Source organism: Cricetulus griseus, chromosome 4 (assembly GCF_003668045.3).
Source record: "Cricetulus griseus strain 17A/GY chromosome 4, alternate assembly CriGri-PICRH-1.0, whole genome shotgun sequence".
Taxonomy (NCBI): Eukaryota; Metazoa; Chordata; class Mammalia; order Rodentia; family Cricetidae; genus Cricetulus; species Cricetulus griseus.
Window position 1 is genome coordinate 228,203,313 of NC_048597.1, and position 17,262 is coordinate 228,220,574.

General features: G+C 48.5%; 1 protein-coding gene across 8 annotated transcripts in view; it reads right to left on the reverse strand.

Moving 5' to 3' along the window:
• Ulk4 (unc-51 like kinase 4) overlaps window positions 1-17,262 on the reverse strand; it is a 271,374-nt gene that overhangs the window by 181,402 nt on the left and 72,710 nt on the right. For all 8 annotated transcript variants that reach the window (XM_027415417.2, XM_027415412.2, XM_027415413.2 and 5 more), the window contains 5 exons: window positions 12,409-12,460; window positions 12,236-12,330; window positions 3,194-3,245; window positions 2,857-3,001; window positions 287-379 (listed from right to left, as the gene is read on the reverse strand). In XM_027415417.2, the coding sequence (XP_027271218.1) occupies window positions 287-379; window positions 2,857-3,001; window positions 3,194-3,245; window positions 12,236-12,330; window positions 12,409-12,460 (437 nt within the window). The remainder of the gene's footprint in view (window positions 1-286; window positions 380-2,856; window positions 3,002-3,193; window positions 3,246-12,235; window positions 12,331-12,408; window positions 12,461-17,262) is intronic.

Here is a 17,262-nt window from a genome sequence, read left to right on the forward strand (position 1 = left end):
GCAGGGCTCGGACACTTGGAGTAAAGACTTAGCATTACATCTGAGTTTTACGGATGTTTTCCCACTCTAACTCAGTCCTCTGAGCCATCTCCCCAGTCCTTGTGTCATCACTATGAAGCATCACTCATTCCACAGGGCACAAACTCAAGTAAGGAGTTAAAACATGAGAATTCGGGCCAAGACAGTATCAATGACGACAGCGAGTAGCAGGGGATCTGGACAGTGACACCCTCCCCACCCACCACCCACCCCGGCTTTGGCAGCTGCAGTGCTGTCCTCCCGGTACCTGGCAAAAGTCGGGTTGTGTTCCGTCATAGCAACAAGCAGCTTCAGGGCACAGGCCGGAACAGGGTCAGGCTCCATGAGGATGTGCTCATACCTGAGGAACAAAACACCAGAGATGACGGCCTTCCCCCTCATGTGACCTAAACGTCAGACAATGACAGGCTGTGGCACGCCAACATCGGGGATAGCACACATAGTTGTGAGCACACGACTTGCACAGGTTAGGCCGGGGGACCTTTGGTGGCGACACCCACTCCTTGTGACTCAGGAAAGTCGGCACTGAGCTGTGCAGCCAGCAAGAGAGAAACCAGAGAGCAGAAGGCGTCCATGCTGGTGTCTCTCAGGCACCCCACCTCTGGTTCCTGCCCATGGCTGTGCCCATGGCTGAGACACCAGTGCTGACAGTGAGGGCTCTCAGCTCAGTCTCAGGGAAAGAATCCCACATTTCAGTTCCCTCACACAGAGAAGTGCAGACACGCCCGCTAGCTGCTCTCTAACACTGCACATTCTCTTGCCCAACTCCTCTTTCTCCTCTCTCCGCACCTGCTGGGCAAGTTTCCCCAATGGAGCTACACACATGGGAGCACTATCCTTGTGCCCTGAGGGAACCAAAGAAACTTCCAGATGTCTTCTGAGACACAGGACCAGAAATTAGAAAGTGCAAGTCACGGTCATTGCTGGACGGTATTCCTGCAACGGCTAACCGAACGCTTAGTGTGTTGGGAATCCCATCAGTGGGTGGGAATCCATCTAAATCCCAAATTCTCACAGAAAACGCCTTCTAACCTGTGAGGAGGAATATGTTCCTCCCCTGCATCTAAAGAATGGAGCCTGGTGATTTATGAAGTCATGATGGCCCTGATGATTTTGCAGGTCACGGGAGAGTTCCTTTTTTACGATGAAAAGGAAAGAAAGGCTGCGCCTGTTTCCCGGGAGAGGGATGCCGGGCGCCACTCTGTCATAATGACATTGCAAACACATCTTATCAGTGTGAGCCTTCCATGCTGAACACTGCTAAAAAATAAATATATAAACAAACTGCAAAGCTCAAAACTGTTGCAAGTGACCAAAGTCAGGCCAAGCAACAGACTTTCCCCTAGGCCTGCTCACTTACCCTGACTGCGAAGTCAAGACAGAAATGCTTTTTTCTGTCATTCCCATGCCTCTCCACCAATATCACATGTCATGTTCCCCAAAGTCTCATACATAACTGAAGCTCCCACAGGCCCAATGCTCACTCGCTCACGCCACCTGAGGAGACAGCCAGCACCCTGCCTCCATCGGATCCTTTACTTCCACTGGAGGTACAGAGGACAGCCATGCCCTGCCCCTTTCCTTGGTGCCATCTTTGAAAGAATAAAACCCTGCAGAACCCAGCCCCCTCCATGGGGGTGCTTACGTGACAATGATGAGGCTGTACCAGAACCATCTCAAGGAAGAAAGTCTCCTGGCCTCTCTAGGCACACACGCTCATGTATGCACATATCCACACATAATCAGAAAAAAAATCTTTTTAAAATTTTTATAAAAATCTCTGCCTATTCTGGAAATGACATGAGCATTGTCCACCCCTTTATAATACTGCTTCAGTCCCTGGATTGCCACTATTTATCTACGGCCTCGCCCCTGGATTTCCACCCTGTACCTACAAACCTCACCCCTGCACAGGAGAAGCTGACCCAAACACCTACCTCCCACCTCTCTTCCCGGGCAAGGACAAAGTCTACTGCAATTGGCCGGTGACTGTTGGGTCTTGTTCTGAGCGCCACAATTCCAGATGTTACTCTAATGTCAAATGATGCTACCCTAAGGTTAAAATCCCATCAAGGTTTAAACTGAGACAATTATATTTCTGTAAACAGTGAGTTCTTGCTCCCTAAGTACGGTCCTGATGAGTTTCCCAAGTGACAGACGGTTCCAGACCTGTCCCAATCAAGACACCACTTCACCTTCTGCAGTCAACTCTCATGGTCACAAGCCACTTTCATTTCCCAAACTTCACCAACAGTGTTTGGGCACCAAACTCCTGAGAGATCTGATGTTAACTAACAAAGATATGGGCTTAAGTATCATTAACTACAATCTCTTCTGTCTAGCATGACCCTCTGAAATCTAATCTGGGCTGCTCACTGAATAAAAACCAGGATGGTTTTCTGGGAAGATGTGGCATTTGTCTCCCCTAAGAGGAAGCCAAAAGACATTGGATGTGTAGATGCCTAAAGAAGGAACCATCAAAGAAAGAAGAACCCGACTTATGCAATCATAGAAGTCTCCAGAAAGAAGATGGGGCCACTTCATCGATTCCACTAGACTCCATCCGCCCGCAGCTAGGAACATCCTTCAGTCTGGTCAGAGCACTGTACCCAGCAAACAACGCCCCACAGAGGCTGTGAAGTGGGGCTGAGACTCTGCTGGGTCCTCCACAGTGGGGCAGTCACAGCCTGTGTCTAGACCTCTCGAGTGTGAGACCAAGGGCGTGTGTACAAAGACACGGGGACATCAAGACCTGACCCCATTGTCGGGCCAGCTGGACGGAAGCGTCCCCATGTGGGCAGACAGCATGGTGCTTACTGGGGGAGCAGCTCATCCCTGAGGAGCGCCAGAAGGCTGCTGTCGGAATCACAGCTGGCCTCTTCATCGCCATCTTCCAGCTCCTGGCTCACCAGCAGGGTTGTGGTCTCAGACAGCAACCGCAGGCTGAAGAGTCTCCACTCCACTGGAATGAAGAAAAGAATGCCGAGAACGTGAGTCCATGCAGACAGAGGAAGGAGAGAATGCCTGCTCATCATGGCCGTTAAGTGCTTCCAAGGCAGCTGGGTGGTGGGGACCAGGTTGCCCCAGGTCCCCAGCAGCACCCAGTCATCCCCAAGAAACAAAACCGGATTCTCAGTACCACAGTCTCACTCACCGTTCTGGCTTTGAACCAAGGAGACCAAGGGTGGCAGGATGTAGTCGATGACCTGGAAGAAAGGGCAAGAGGCTGTGGCTCAGAGCTCCGTACAGAAAATGGCTATTGGGCACCAGCCCCGATGTGCCCACCAGCAGAGTCACTATCAAAGCGGGAGAAGAGAGCCAAAGGTGACTTGGGTGGGAGAGGTCACCTGCGCCAACAGTGCCAGGGCCAGGGTGCAGTCCCTGGCGGTGGGCCTGGTCACGTGACCCACAGTCAGGAAGCAGAGCTGGTGCTCGGGTCCCTGTCTCCATTTTCACTAGGGGAGGACGCTGCCTGAGGAATGTGTTGCCCACCTGTGGGTCCCTCCTGCCTCAGCCTCATCTACATATTCCCTCGTGGGCATCCAGAGGCCCCGTCTGCAGCCATTCTGGGTCCTGTCAAGCATCATACTCCCCTTAAACTGATCGAGAAGCAAGGGCCCTGGCTGGAGATTTGTCTGCAGTCCTGGGAACTGAGGGTGGAGGGCTGTGTAAAACACATTCAAACAGACTGGTGTGAATGAGGAAGGCAGAACTAGTCAGCAGATATGAAGAGCACAATCCCCCAAGCAAAGAAGCCTCCGCAGCTGGTAGACACAGTTACTCAGCCCCAGTGACGTCAGATACATGGGATTTAAGAGAGATAACACTTTAACCCGGCTAGTTTAAACCCAAACAAAACAGAGTCAGGGCCTGCAAGTCTTCACAAAGTCGGGAGGCAGAAACTACAAACACTGAGAACTTAACACAGAAAGTCAGAAAGCCGTCCCACGCCGCCCACACCCTGAAGACTCAACCATGTCACTCCTCTGTGGCCTGATTACAGGAGTGAAAACAGAACAGGAAATCTCACTGTTGTACTTATTGGGGGAAAATTCACCAAAGGATGCAGATGGCATAACAGTCCACATTATGAAGGAAGTCAGCATGCAACCCTGTACACAAACGTGGTTCCAATACTTTCATAATCTAATTCTACTATCTTTTGTTTTAATCAATGTGGCTTTTCTTCACTGTCTCAAGCCAACTGCAACAGTGTCCAGAGTTACAAAATCTGTCTTCAGAAGTGACAAAGCCCCTGCAGAGAATCCCGCATCAGTGAGAATTTAAATATGTAAATGGGAAGACGACGCCCTTCTACTCCACTGCATGGATTTCGTTGTCAGCAGGCTACTCGATAGATGCGGGAGTGTTGAACAGACGCCTCAGCAGTTGTGAGCACACACTGCTCTTGCAGAGAACCGAAATTCTGTTCCAAGAGCCATGTTGAATGACTTGCAGCTGCCTGTAACCCAGCTCCAGGAGGATCTAGCACCCTCTTCTGGTCTCTGTGGGCACTGCACTCATGTGTGCATACCCTGCAAAGATGCACGTGCGACACACACAAATACAGAAATATGGAAATAAATAAAAAATTAATTACATGAGCAAGGTGTCCACTGAGCAGTTCACACTAAAGGACTGAAAGAGTAGAAAAGCAATCTGATCAATTTTATTAATATCTTATTTCATAACTTGTGATTTTCCAAATGGCATTGTCTTTCAGACCCTAAAAGGAAAAGGAGACCACCTCTCTTTCGGCAGAATGTGCAGCACCTTAATATATAGTGACCCTAGCAAAAAGGAAAACATGAAAATATAATTTAAAATATTAAGTAATTACAGTCTTCAGGGAACAGGGCCGAGAAATGTTTTTTGTTCCTGGAGTTGTGATGATATATATATACAAGCAATCTTGTGGATATTTCTCAAGCATCATTGTCTCTACTTTGAAGACAATATTGGTTGAGGGTCAGCTACATTGTTTACACAAACACAAAGTAAATTATATAGATGAGCCGACAGTCTCATACCACTACTCTCAAAACATAGTAGTTACTCAGTGCTAATCTGTGATCATCTGTCGTGTGCGCACACACAAATGTAAGTGATGAAGGGTCGGTGTGCTAGGGTTTCTGGGAAGGGCAGGTATGTGCGACTCCATGACTTGACTCTGGTTCTCAGAAATAGACAGCCACTCGGTATCAGACCAGAGGGCCTTAGAGCTGTGGGACGGCCTGGCCACTTGATGTTTCTTCTGTCGTTGTCTTCTGATGGTGCAGATCTGCAGTCAGAAATCTTGCAGATGGAAATACCAAGTACCAAGTGTGTTCATTTGAAAATGTCCAAGACAGAATCAAAACGCTCATCTAGAGGTACTACCTGAAAGGTTCAGGCATTATGCTGGCCTGCCCCTGTTACCTGGTCAGTACCCTGGTCAGCCCAAGGTTCCATGGGAACTAAGTCTGCACGCAGGTGCAGAGGACCCCTTTAAAAGATAAGTCCCTGCCCCTTTACGCTCTCTGTTCTCTGTTCCCTCTGTTTCCCCGATCTGCTTTGTCTCTACTGTCTCCCACCTATGCTCTCACTCTGTCTCTCTATAGCGACCGGCCGTGGCGGTCAGCCATTTACCCTGTTCCTCTTCTTAGTCTCTCCATTCTGCTGGGCCTTATAATAAACTTATAGTCTATGTCTCATGTCTCAGAATTTCTCTTTTTCTTTTTAAACAAAAGAATAACATTTTGGCGCCCGACTTGGTTTAGGCTCTCTCCGTAGACCCTCTCCCAAAGCTAGCTGGTGGGATAGTCTTTCTTTGTAACTTTTCCTGCCAGGAGCACGGGAACTCTCGGGGATCCTAAAATCTGAACTCATAGCCCACTTCCATCTTCGCTTTTCCTGGTACTCCCTCCTGCCTGCAGCAGCCTGAAATGCTGGAACTCAACTCGCCGCTTTTCCAACTAAGTATTTCTAGAACTCACTAATCTGATTATTCTCTGCAATCCGGTAAGATACCTAGAACCTTTTCCATGGGGCAGACCCAACACTGTTCACTCTGGGTCCATTTTTCGGTTTTGGGCTGGGTGCTCTCAGACAGGGCAATCTGTACCATTTTTGGCCTTGCCCACGGGAAATACATTTTTATGGGATCTTTCGGTTACTGCCAGCGAGTAGGTAAATGAGCGGAGTTCTGCCTCCCAATGGGAAATTACTTTCACCTGGGAATGTCCCTCCTTGTTCTGATTGTTCTATGTCTGACTGTGTTTCTTCTTGGTTGGCAATGTCTGCCTGAGACGCTCTAAGAGTTTTTTTGTTTGCTGGTTTTCATTTTTCACATGAATGAGGTTTGAAACTTTTCTGGCAATTGAGAATGTGCTTACGGGGGTCACCATCTCAACCACGTGGGCTAACCTGGGGGCCGCCATCTTGGTCATAACCAGGTGACCTAGCTTAGGCCTGCCCACTCAGTTCACTGACTTACACGGGCAAGCACTGCCACCTGACATCTTGCTTTTTATTTCTTCTTTCACTTGTTGGGTGCATTTCCTGAAGGTCAGGCATGGGATCCCGCTCCAGGAGCGGTGCTTTTCTTGCTTTTTTTCAGTTCGGACCGCTGGGTCCTTTTTCAGTTTCAGGACAGCTGTGTCCCCTTCGGGGCCAGGCCCCTGACAACTCCCACGGGCAGACGTACATCCGTAGAGGAGCTTTTTGCCGGTTTTCCACCTGCCTCACCCATGGGAAATGCATAGAGGAACCTTTCTGGTTTCATCCAACAAGCAGGTAAACAGACAAAAGCGGCTTACCGCCCCGCCGTTTTGGTCATGTGACCTACCTGTAGGCACACCCACTCCAGCGGCCTGTGCCAGCAAACCTGTCTACCAGATTTTTGATTTCTGCCAGATCTTTTTGCTTTTTATTTTATTTTTTGTCTATGATTTCTTCTCTCACTGGCTTTGTTGTTCATGGCTTGTTTACTAAATACTAGGCCTTTCCAGGGCCCTCTGTTTCAATCTACTCTCTCCCTTTAAATCTCCTGTCCATTTGCTACAGTGTACGGATCAGAGATTACATTCTGGTTCTCCTTTACTGTTATCCAGTCCTGCTTGTCTTTGTACCTGTAATTTAATTTTATACTTATCTAGCTCTATATACAACTTAAATTAAACTGTTAAGTCTCATATTTCTAAATTGCTATATATCTTTAAATGATGGTAAACATTTAAAGTCATAAAGGTCTAATTTAACTATACTTAAAATATAAGCTAAGTCTATACAACTTAAATTTAACTCATGTATCTTTAAATGATGATGAAAGTTTAAAATCATAAAGGTCTATTTCAAACTAACAAAATATTTATACCATTCAGTCTATCCTGTAAGCCGTTTACAAAGATACAGCTTTTATTACAAAAAGGGGTTTTTCTCTAACTAAAGGCAAACTTTTAACTGCTGAGATACTAAACAGACGACAGCCCTCAAATGCTCAGAGATCTAGAGAATATGGCATTTAAAATGTTTTGTTAAAAAGCTTTTTATAACAGAGAGATAAGCCAGCTGCTGGCCCCACCCCATTTCCTCCGAGAAGACTGATGGGTACTGAAGAAACTTCATCTCGAGTCAGTGACAACGCTGGTCACTGAGCAACCCTGCCTTTCACCTCAACTGCTACAAAGTACTCCAGACCATGGACAAGATGACAGTGGAATCGACTTTCCCGGCGTTGCTTGGGCCAACGGTAGGCGAGTCTTCTCAAAGTCTGTAATCCACAGGTCACAAGTTATCAGCAAGAAGGCAGGTGTCCTGCAGCCCGCTACTATGGATGGAGGACCTTGGGGGTGGCTGTCCATACAGCCTGCTGGCAAGTCTGTTATTCTTTAATCATTAATTCAGGTAAAATATTATCCTTCTCAAGAACTCTGATGCTTTTGATGACTGGTAGTCTTGCCAGCTTAAAGCAAAACAGATTCCAGTAACAGGTATTTTAGGGTTTATCTATGTGAAGATAGGAAAGTCTAAGATGTATAAAGGTCTGAGAATGTAGTTACGAAGGCCTGAGGATATAAAGGCTTAAATGATGATAAAATGAGTTGAGACATTAAAAAAGGATAAAATATGTTCCTGATTTCTCTATTTCTCATGCTACTGTTCATAGTAAAGTTCAACAATACCACTATAGGACCATAACTACAAGGTCAAGATTAAGATGCTTTTCATTGTCCAAAAAAAAAAAAAAAATCTGTCTGTTTTAAAATGGTAATGCTTTCAGCCAAGTTGCTTCTAACATGTCTAATACTTACGTTTCCACAAACTCTTAAGGATTCTTGTAAGTTCCAGGGAGCCGAATCAGATCCAAACAGTCAGATTCACTCCAGGTAATATTCAACCTTTCCCCGGTCCCAAATTCCCTTCCCTCATGTTAGGACTCCTCAGGAACCCCTCCCTCATCTTACAATCTTCCCCTCAAGTGACAGGACCTAAGAAAAAAATGTTTTCTAAACTTAACCTTGTCCTCTGCTCTGTCAACATCTTGCCAGGTCTAAGAGGTGCCAGGGAGTTCCATACAGCCTGGACTGCAATGAAACAACCAGCTACCCCAGGACGTGGCAGCACCCCAACCTTCTCGGGTCCCCCAAAGATGGTCAACGCCCCCCACGTCAGCAGGAAGCAGTCTTGAGAATTTCGACGCCCTTATTCCTTAACCTGCCATGTCTAAACACCCCACCTTTTTTTAATAATAAGTAGAGGTGGGAATGAAAGGTTCAGGCATTATGCTGGCCTGCCCCTGTTACCTGGTGGAACAGGCAGTACCCTGGTCAGCCCAAGGTTCCATGGGAACTAAGTCTGCACGCAGGTACAGAGGACCCCTTTAAAAGATAAGTCCCTGCCCCTTTACGCTCTCTGTTCTCTCTGTTCCCTCTCTGTTTCCTCCGTTTCCCCGCTCTGCTTTGTCTCGGCTTTCTCTCTACTCTGTCTCCCACCTATGCTCTCTCTGCCTGTCTATGGCGACCGACCATGGCGGTCAGCCATTACCCTGTTCCTTTACTCTTCTTAGTCTCCCCATTCTGCCAGGCCTTATAATAAACTTATAGTCTTATGTCTCATGTCTCAGCATTTCTCTTTTCTTTTTTTTAAACAAAAGAATAACACTACCTAGAAGGTACCAGACAAGGTGAAAATCTAAATTCAGAAGGCAGGCTGGCCTTTCCCCAGGACCCCGGAGCTCATGCTTTCACCCTGCCCTCTACTCCCCAGTGGCTGGAGGAGTGCTGAGGGAAGTCAGGCAGCAGCGCAGGGTGCTGAGGCCACAGCAGGTCATTCAGACATAGAGGAGCTCAGTGTGGGCCCAGCACCGGGCAAATGTGTTATCAGTTGATATTTCAGTACGAATGGTTTTCCTTAAAACTGCATGCACTGTAGCTTGCCTGTTTAAAGCAACACGCTGAAAATGAAATTCTGAAAAGCATCAATGTCCAGTGCCAGAAAAACCACTGTGCAGGACTAGCTGGACTCCCGGCACTGTCCCACACAGGGATATGAGGGCGCCAAAATGTTACTGTTTTGTTTAAAAAGAAGAAAAGAGAAATATTGAGACAGACATATTGACTATAAGTTTATTATAAAGGCCCGGTAGAATGGGGAGACTAAGAGGAGGAACAGGGTAATGGCTGACCGCCATGGCCGGTCGCCATAGAGAGACAGAGCGGGGAAACAGAGAGAGGGGACAGAGAGCAGGAACAGGGGGAGAGAGAGAGAGAGAGGGCAGGGGCCTATCTTTTAAAGGGGTCCTCTGCACCTGCATGCAGACTTCTTTCCCATGGAACCTTGGGCTGACCAGGGTATTGCCTGAGTGGATTCCACCAGGTAACAGGGGCAGGCCAGCATAATGCCTGAACCTTTCAGAAACCCTGTCTCAAACCCTCCTCCCCCGCCCCCCAAAAAAGAAGAAATGCATTCTTACACAATCAGACACAAATCATCAGACTGCCTAAGGCTGTCACACCCTGAGGGTCCCCTATCCACACTGTGTCCTGCAAACCTTGCCCCTGCTCTCTATTTTTCTTAGTAGTATGTGTGCGAGTGCATACAAATACACACACTCACACACACACATTTACACACATACACACACATTCACACACGCACACACATACGCACACGCACACGCACACGCACACACTCACATTCACACACACACACACACACACACACACACACACACACACACCAGCCCCCTACAAGCCCAGGCTGGATAGGGGCAGAAGAAAGCAAGCTTGCCTCAACTCACGACATTCCCCAGCCTTCCTTTAAAGAGCAGGTTCACAAAAAACTTTACTACAGACAAAAGGAACTCCAGACTTGCTCAAGTTATGAGGTCACAGAGGAGGGGTAGGAGAGAAGTTAGAAGCCACTGGTTACACTTAACCCTGGCCTAAAGTCTCATCAGTGTCAGTCAGGAGGGGCACCTCATTCTGCTCGGGTGCGAACTTCTGGACTGCATCTGTGAGGCCAGGGGCGCCATTTCCTTCAGCTACCTGATACTGTTTTGGGCTAGCTCACCCTCTTTCATACAGTCCAGGACACAGACCCAGGAGTGGTGCTCCCCACAGAGAGTTGCTCTCCCCCACCCCCAACAGTTTCCACAATCAAGACACGCCCATAGACCCGGCCACAGGGAAACCTGATCCAGACAGTTCCCCGGTGGCAATCAAGGCCATCTGGTGTTGACTTGTCCTAAGTGATCCCTCCCTTGGGCAGGCTCTAGGCTAAGCGGCTCAGACACCCCCAGAGACGCTCCTGGACCAGCTCCAGGCTCAGCAAGAGTTAAACACAGTCAGCTGCTTCCCTGTGAGCAGGTATTGACCAGGAGCCTTGTACAAGGTATGTGCTGAAATCTAAAACAATCAGAGAGGCCCCTGGGGCACAGGTCTTTTTCCTCACGCATTCCAGTCATGCGCAAGAAGAGATAATTAGAAGATTTCCCATGAGCTGCAGCATTAGAGAACATGTTTTATAAAGGGGTAAGCTGTGAGGGTGCCTTTTCTATCACAATTGAGGCTGCAGTGGCAATAATTAACACACTAGTGTTTCATGATCAGAAAACACACTAACTGAATTCCTATTTAAATGCAATACAGATACTCATAAACACTAGACCTGAACAAATTAGCCATGAGGTTATTGTTCATTAAGCAACAGGATCCATAAGTGACATCTCAATCAAAGGCCTGGGACTCACCAGGGAAGTGCTGCGACCCTCTCTTTCCTGTTACGTTAGGTGTGCGCGGGAATGTGGGCCCAACTCTATCACTGAAAAATGTGATGAGATACAAAAAAAAAAACAAAAAACAAAAAAACCCAAGTCCTAACATTATTAAAGCCTGAAGAGACAGTGGGGGAGCTTTGAGACCTACTTCCTGATGGAAGTCTGCAGTGGAAGTGACGGAGGCGCTCACCCACAAACCAACACTGGCTCCTCCCAGTCCAGCATTGGGTGAGACACCTGGTAGGTCCTGTGCAGGAAAACTAGCTCTTCCACCAAGCCTTGGCCACACATGGCTCCCGGGAAACAGAGAAGCCTGTGGCTTGACAGGGTCTCCGTGAGGACAGCAGGCTCTTGGCAGAGGTTAGCATGAGGCATCTGAGGAGGGAGGTGTACACACACAAGGCTTTGAGGGGAAGGGCAAGCATGGTGCCAACAAGGCAGTGATCTCACAGACACAGGACGACCAAGCCAGGAGCACAGTGTGACTGACACCACAGAGATGGTGGCATTAGCCACTGTGAAACAGATGCAAACAAACACGTCACCAAGTGGAGCCCTGTGTGCAGGGATCAGGAAACTGTAACAGCAGTGTAGATGTGGAGAGAAAAACCAAGCAAAATGTCCACAAGTTGTCTTCCTATTACAGAGGAGAGCATGGGCAGGACCTGGAGCACAGGAGGAGCCAGGAGAGCCAGAAATGGCAGCGCTACAGAGTCACATCCCCAGTGCCTGCAAAACCTCCCCAGCAGGTGGAGGGTGGGAGGTCATGGGAAGAGCCAGAGAAACCTACCCCACCCAGCCAACAAATTTGGCACCCGATTTCCAGAGATCCCCCCTGCTTTTCTGAACGGTTTCTCCATGGCACAGACACCTGCCAACATGGCACACATGCACACAGGATTATCAAGTAAATGACGGAGGGCTTGCCTAGAAACTGACCGTGGAGCGGTAGTCGGCCAGCAGAACGGGGTATTGTATCACAGCCTCGAATGCTGACAGGGTGATCTTGATGAACTCCTCCGAGGCCGCCATCCCTAAGATCACGGAGGTCGTTAGTGCAGGCGTCCACCCGTGCCCTTCCCCACTCACACGCATCAAATGTGTCTGCTCACCTATGGCTCCATCTATGTTCGTTTCTCCCAAGTCCACTGACTTAATGTGACTCTGAAAAAGAAGAAGTGTTCCATAAATGGGGTTTCAAAATAACTCTGAAATGAAACTTGGGTACTTAACATTTTTCCCTAAAACACATCTGATTCTTAAACTCATGGGAAAAAATTAAATACACAAACATGAAACATTGCTATCAGTTTAAAATGTGCTTATATAAACACTATACATAGTATATACGCACATTTTTCATATATTTGGAAAGGTGGCTCCATGGTTAGCACCCAAGGATGGCTCACAACGCTAAGTCCATCTCCAGATCTGACACCTTTCTCTGGACTCCACAGGTACCTGCGCTCACATGTGCACAACACACACACATACATACACATACATGTGCACAACACACACACACACATACATGTGCACAACACAGATACATACATGTCCACAACACACACACACATACATACACATACATGTGCACAACACACACACACACACATACATGTGCACACACCCCACACAGATACATACATGTCCACCACACACACACACACACATACATGTGCACACACCCCACACAGATACATACATGTGCACATACCATACACACATACATACACATACATGTCCACAACACACACATACATACATGTGCACACACCCCACACAGAGATACACATACAAGTGCACACACCCACACTTACATGTTCACAACACACACACACATACATGTGCACACACCCCACACAGAGATACACATACAAGTGCACACACCACACACTTACATGTGCACACACCCCACACAGAGATACACACACATACATGTGCACACACACACAGATACATACATGTGCACACACCACACACACATACATACACATACTTAATTTAAAAGAAATATTCTAATTTTTTAAAGATTTATTTTATGTGTATGCACGCTTTACTCATAAATATGTGATCATGGAAGAAAATCCCAGGAGACAATCCCTGTCACAGGTGGCTGGGCTCCCCAAGCCTACACTGCTCCTCCTCCTCCTCCTCCTCCTCTCCCTCCTCCTCCTCCTCCTCCTCCTCCTCCTCTTCCTCCTCCTCCTCCTCCCTTTTGCCTCAGTGGGGAGGAGGAGAAATCAAAGAGTGAAGGTTTCTGTTGTAAACAAAACCCGAGAATCCAGGAAACCAAAGTTCTTCAAAAGCAAAAGTTCAAAACTTCAGCTCTCTTCAGATCACCCACAAGCGAGGCTGTTTAAAGTTCATCGTAAAGGGCGCAACAGAAGCTTTTTATAATAATCTGGCTGAAATAGATTCACAAATTTCCAAATGAGACATAACTTCTAAAATGACTATTAATTTGATGCCAGACTAAAAATTTGGGAAGAAATGTGTTTTGTTTTGTTTTTAGAAGAGGAGGGGCGGAGGTGAGATGGCTCTGCAGGGAAAGGCACGTGCCACCCAGCCAGACACCCTGAGTTCACTCCAGGAACAGGAGGAGAGAACGGACCCCTGCAAGCTATCTATCTGCACCTTCACTGTGGTGCATGCACGAGAACACCCCCCAAAAACAAAACCCTTCATGAGAGACAGCGGGCAAACACGCGCAGTGGACCCCACCTCTAGACATGGTCCACTAGAGTCATAAGCCAAAATAAGTTCCTTAACATCCCGATTTAACGTCTTTGACTTTAAGAAAGAAATCAACTATCTGGTGACCATGGCAAGCATGGGCTGTGTGCGTTGATCCTTTACGGGCAACTATCTGAAGGCGCCACAGGAAGGCCTAACAGCAGCTGTGGCACCAGACACCCAGACAACCAGGTCCTGGACACTCCTGAGGGGACAGGCTGAGGCCACCACTCACTTCCCGTACATTCTCAGGATTTAACATTGATTTTTCTCTTCTTCGGAGTTAGTAATGGTTATCTGATGGTGAAATAACCTTCCAACGTGGAGTCAAAATAAATCCTTCCTTAGGCTGCTTGGTCAGGGCCACCACCACCAGGAAAGCAAGAAGCAGTGACACAGAGCGCTGCAGGTGGCCATGGCCCAGGACCTGGAGCATCTCCAGATGGCCGCAGGGAGCATGCACAGCGAAACAGGGTCTCCACAGCGGGGCAGAGAACACACACAGACTCCAGCCAGGGCCAGGCCACCAGCTGGGAGAGTAAGGGCAGGGAATAGCCCTGTCAGGGCTGCAGAGATGGTTCGGTGGGGAAAGGGCTTGCCGCCAGGACAAGGGCAGGCCTGCCCTCCTCAGTGTGTACAGCCCGCAGAGTCAGTGCGGAGACAGAACAAGTCCTCACAAGAATGTTCAGCAAATCAGCATTCTCGTGTCAAGAGGCTGTGCACAGGCGGGGGCAGTCCTGTCTGTCAGTCACTGCACTGCTACCAGCCAGCAAGGTCAGGCCTTGAGAACAGACTAGGCATGCACAGACAAGTCCCTGTCCTGGGCTCTTCACACAAGAACCTTGGGAAAGGACACCGGAAACACGGTGCACAGTAGGTCAACATCCGTCAGGGATCTGCCCACTTGTTTCCCTGTCAGTTCTGGCCCAATTCAATGGGGTCCCCACAGGCTCCCCAGCCCTGGCTGCAAGCCCTGGAGAGGCAGCTGGTGTGGGGACAGGCTTCCTCCCCAGCAAGGTAGAAGGCAGCAATTAGCATTTGGCTAATCCTCCTTTGGTGGAGCCTGTGAAAACCCAAGATAGTGTAAGAGCCCCTGCTACTGTGGCCAGACAGCAGCCACTTATGCGGGGGAGACACTTATACAAAGTTAATGTCTATACTCATGCGCCATATGTGATTATCTAGAAGGTTCTACCATAAAAGGGCACCAACCGCAGACCAAAGCAACCACTCCATCAATGTCCAGCTTGGCCAGCCACTCTGTTTGTTGGGTTTACTCACAGGGCAGGGCTAAGGGTGACAGGAAGCAGCTCAGCTGCCAGCATGGATGACATGTTCCCACAGCTGCACAGATGGAGTCTCCCCGCCGCCATTCAGTCACCTTCATCCTCTCCACACCCCAGAGCAGTGGTTCTCAACCTTCCTAATGCTGATCACCAACCATAAAATTCTTTTCATTGCTACTTCATAACTAATTTTGCTACCGTAGGGAATCGTAATGCAAATATCCAATAAGTGACCCTGTGGAAGGGTCACTCAACACCCAGGTTGAGAACCATGGCTCTAGAACCATGGCCTCTTCAGACCATATGACCACGTGCAACTGAGGCAGAATTGCATACAGCTGGGAGGGCTCTAATGCCCTCCCCTCCTGTGAGAGAATGTCAAGATGCCACAGCTGCTCTAATGAGGATGGTAATGTTCCTTCCATGCCAGGGGCAAACTGTGGCCTGGTGCCACTATGACATGCACAGGGCCATGCCTTCCAGGTCCCCTCTTTAAGAGCCATTGCAGTGCGTGAAGACACAGCAGCCCTGGGCCTCTCTCCCACCCTCTTTACCCAAAGGCAGGAAGTTCTGGCATATGCTGTTCCTGGATACAGCTGGAATTAAGTACCTCAGAGCCGGGCAGTTTTGAAAAGCTAACCGATAAGCCTGCCGTGATGGAGACGACCTGGGCATACTTGGAAAATACTGAAAAGAATATTGATCTCCGGATGTACCAAGTAGAGCTTTTTCTTCACTAGGCTGGATTAGGAAGACAGCTCAGTAGGGCAAGAGCTTGCTGGGCGAGCATGAGCACCCACCCGAGTTCAGTGCCCAGCACCCACACCAAAGCAGGGACCACAGCAGCAGTGCTCACCTGTAACCCACAGCAAGGCTGTCCCAGTTTGCTTTCTGCTGCTGTGATAAATACCACAATCAAACACTCATGGGGTGGGGGGTAGGGGAGCGCACTTGTTTTAGCTTACCGTGCACGGTCATTGAGGAAACTCAGGCAGGCAGGAGCTTGAAGCAGATTGTGGAGGAACACCCCTTACTGGCTTGCTTCCTCTGACTTGCTCCACTAGCTCACTTATCCAACAGCATACTTGCCCAGGGATGGCACCGCCCACAGTGGGCTGGGCCTATCTACATCATTAGCAATTAAGAAAATGCCTCACACACATGCCCACAGGTCAGTCTGTTCTAGGCAATTTGTCAGCCGAGATTCCCTCTCCCCAGGTGCAGCTGGGTCGAATAAGGCAGAGGCGGGAAGCTCTAGAAGATTACTGACGACCAGCACGTTCTGGGTTCCATAACAGACCTTGCCTCAAAGAATAAAGTCAGAAGAAACAGAGACAGACACCCACAGTCAACTCCCAGGCTCCCGGTGTTCCAGAACAGGCAGACATGTGCGCACTCGCACACACTGCTCTGTGTATGACCGTGTGTGGCATTCTTCCGTATGACCTCTTCAGACCTCGGGATGCTAGGAAACCTTCACCAGCCAAAGGGAAAACAAATGTTTTCAAAGCTCTCATGTGCTGGGCTAGAAGGTGTCAGGTGAGCTGGTTCTCTCAGCTGACATCAGAAGAATATGGGAGCTGGAAAGATAGTTGTGATCATTTCTGGAAGATTAATTAACTCAGAAGCAACACACACCTGATGACAGCTCTCATGTCAAATGTGTCATTGTCACCTCAACAGCTCATGACAAATGGACACAAACTACACAGGTAATTGAACCAGGATGTGGGTTAGACAGGGACTTACTGCTTTCCATTGTCACACCGAAGCCACCAACACTGAGGGCAAGAAGGGTACAGCAGGAACAGTGAGAAAAGTCCTGAAGGTCCCCAGGAGCAGCCGTGATGCAGACTAGGAAAGCAGCCTCACTAGGAAAATAGCCCAAACACTGTCTCATTCCTTCATGCTCATGCGCGCGCGTGCACTTGTGTGTGTATGTGT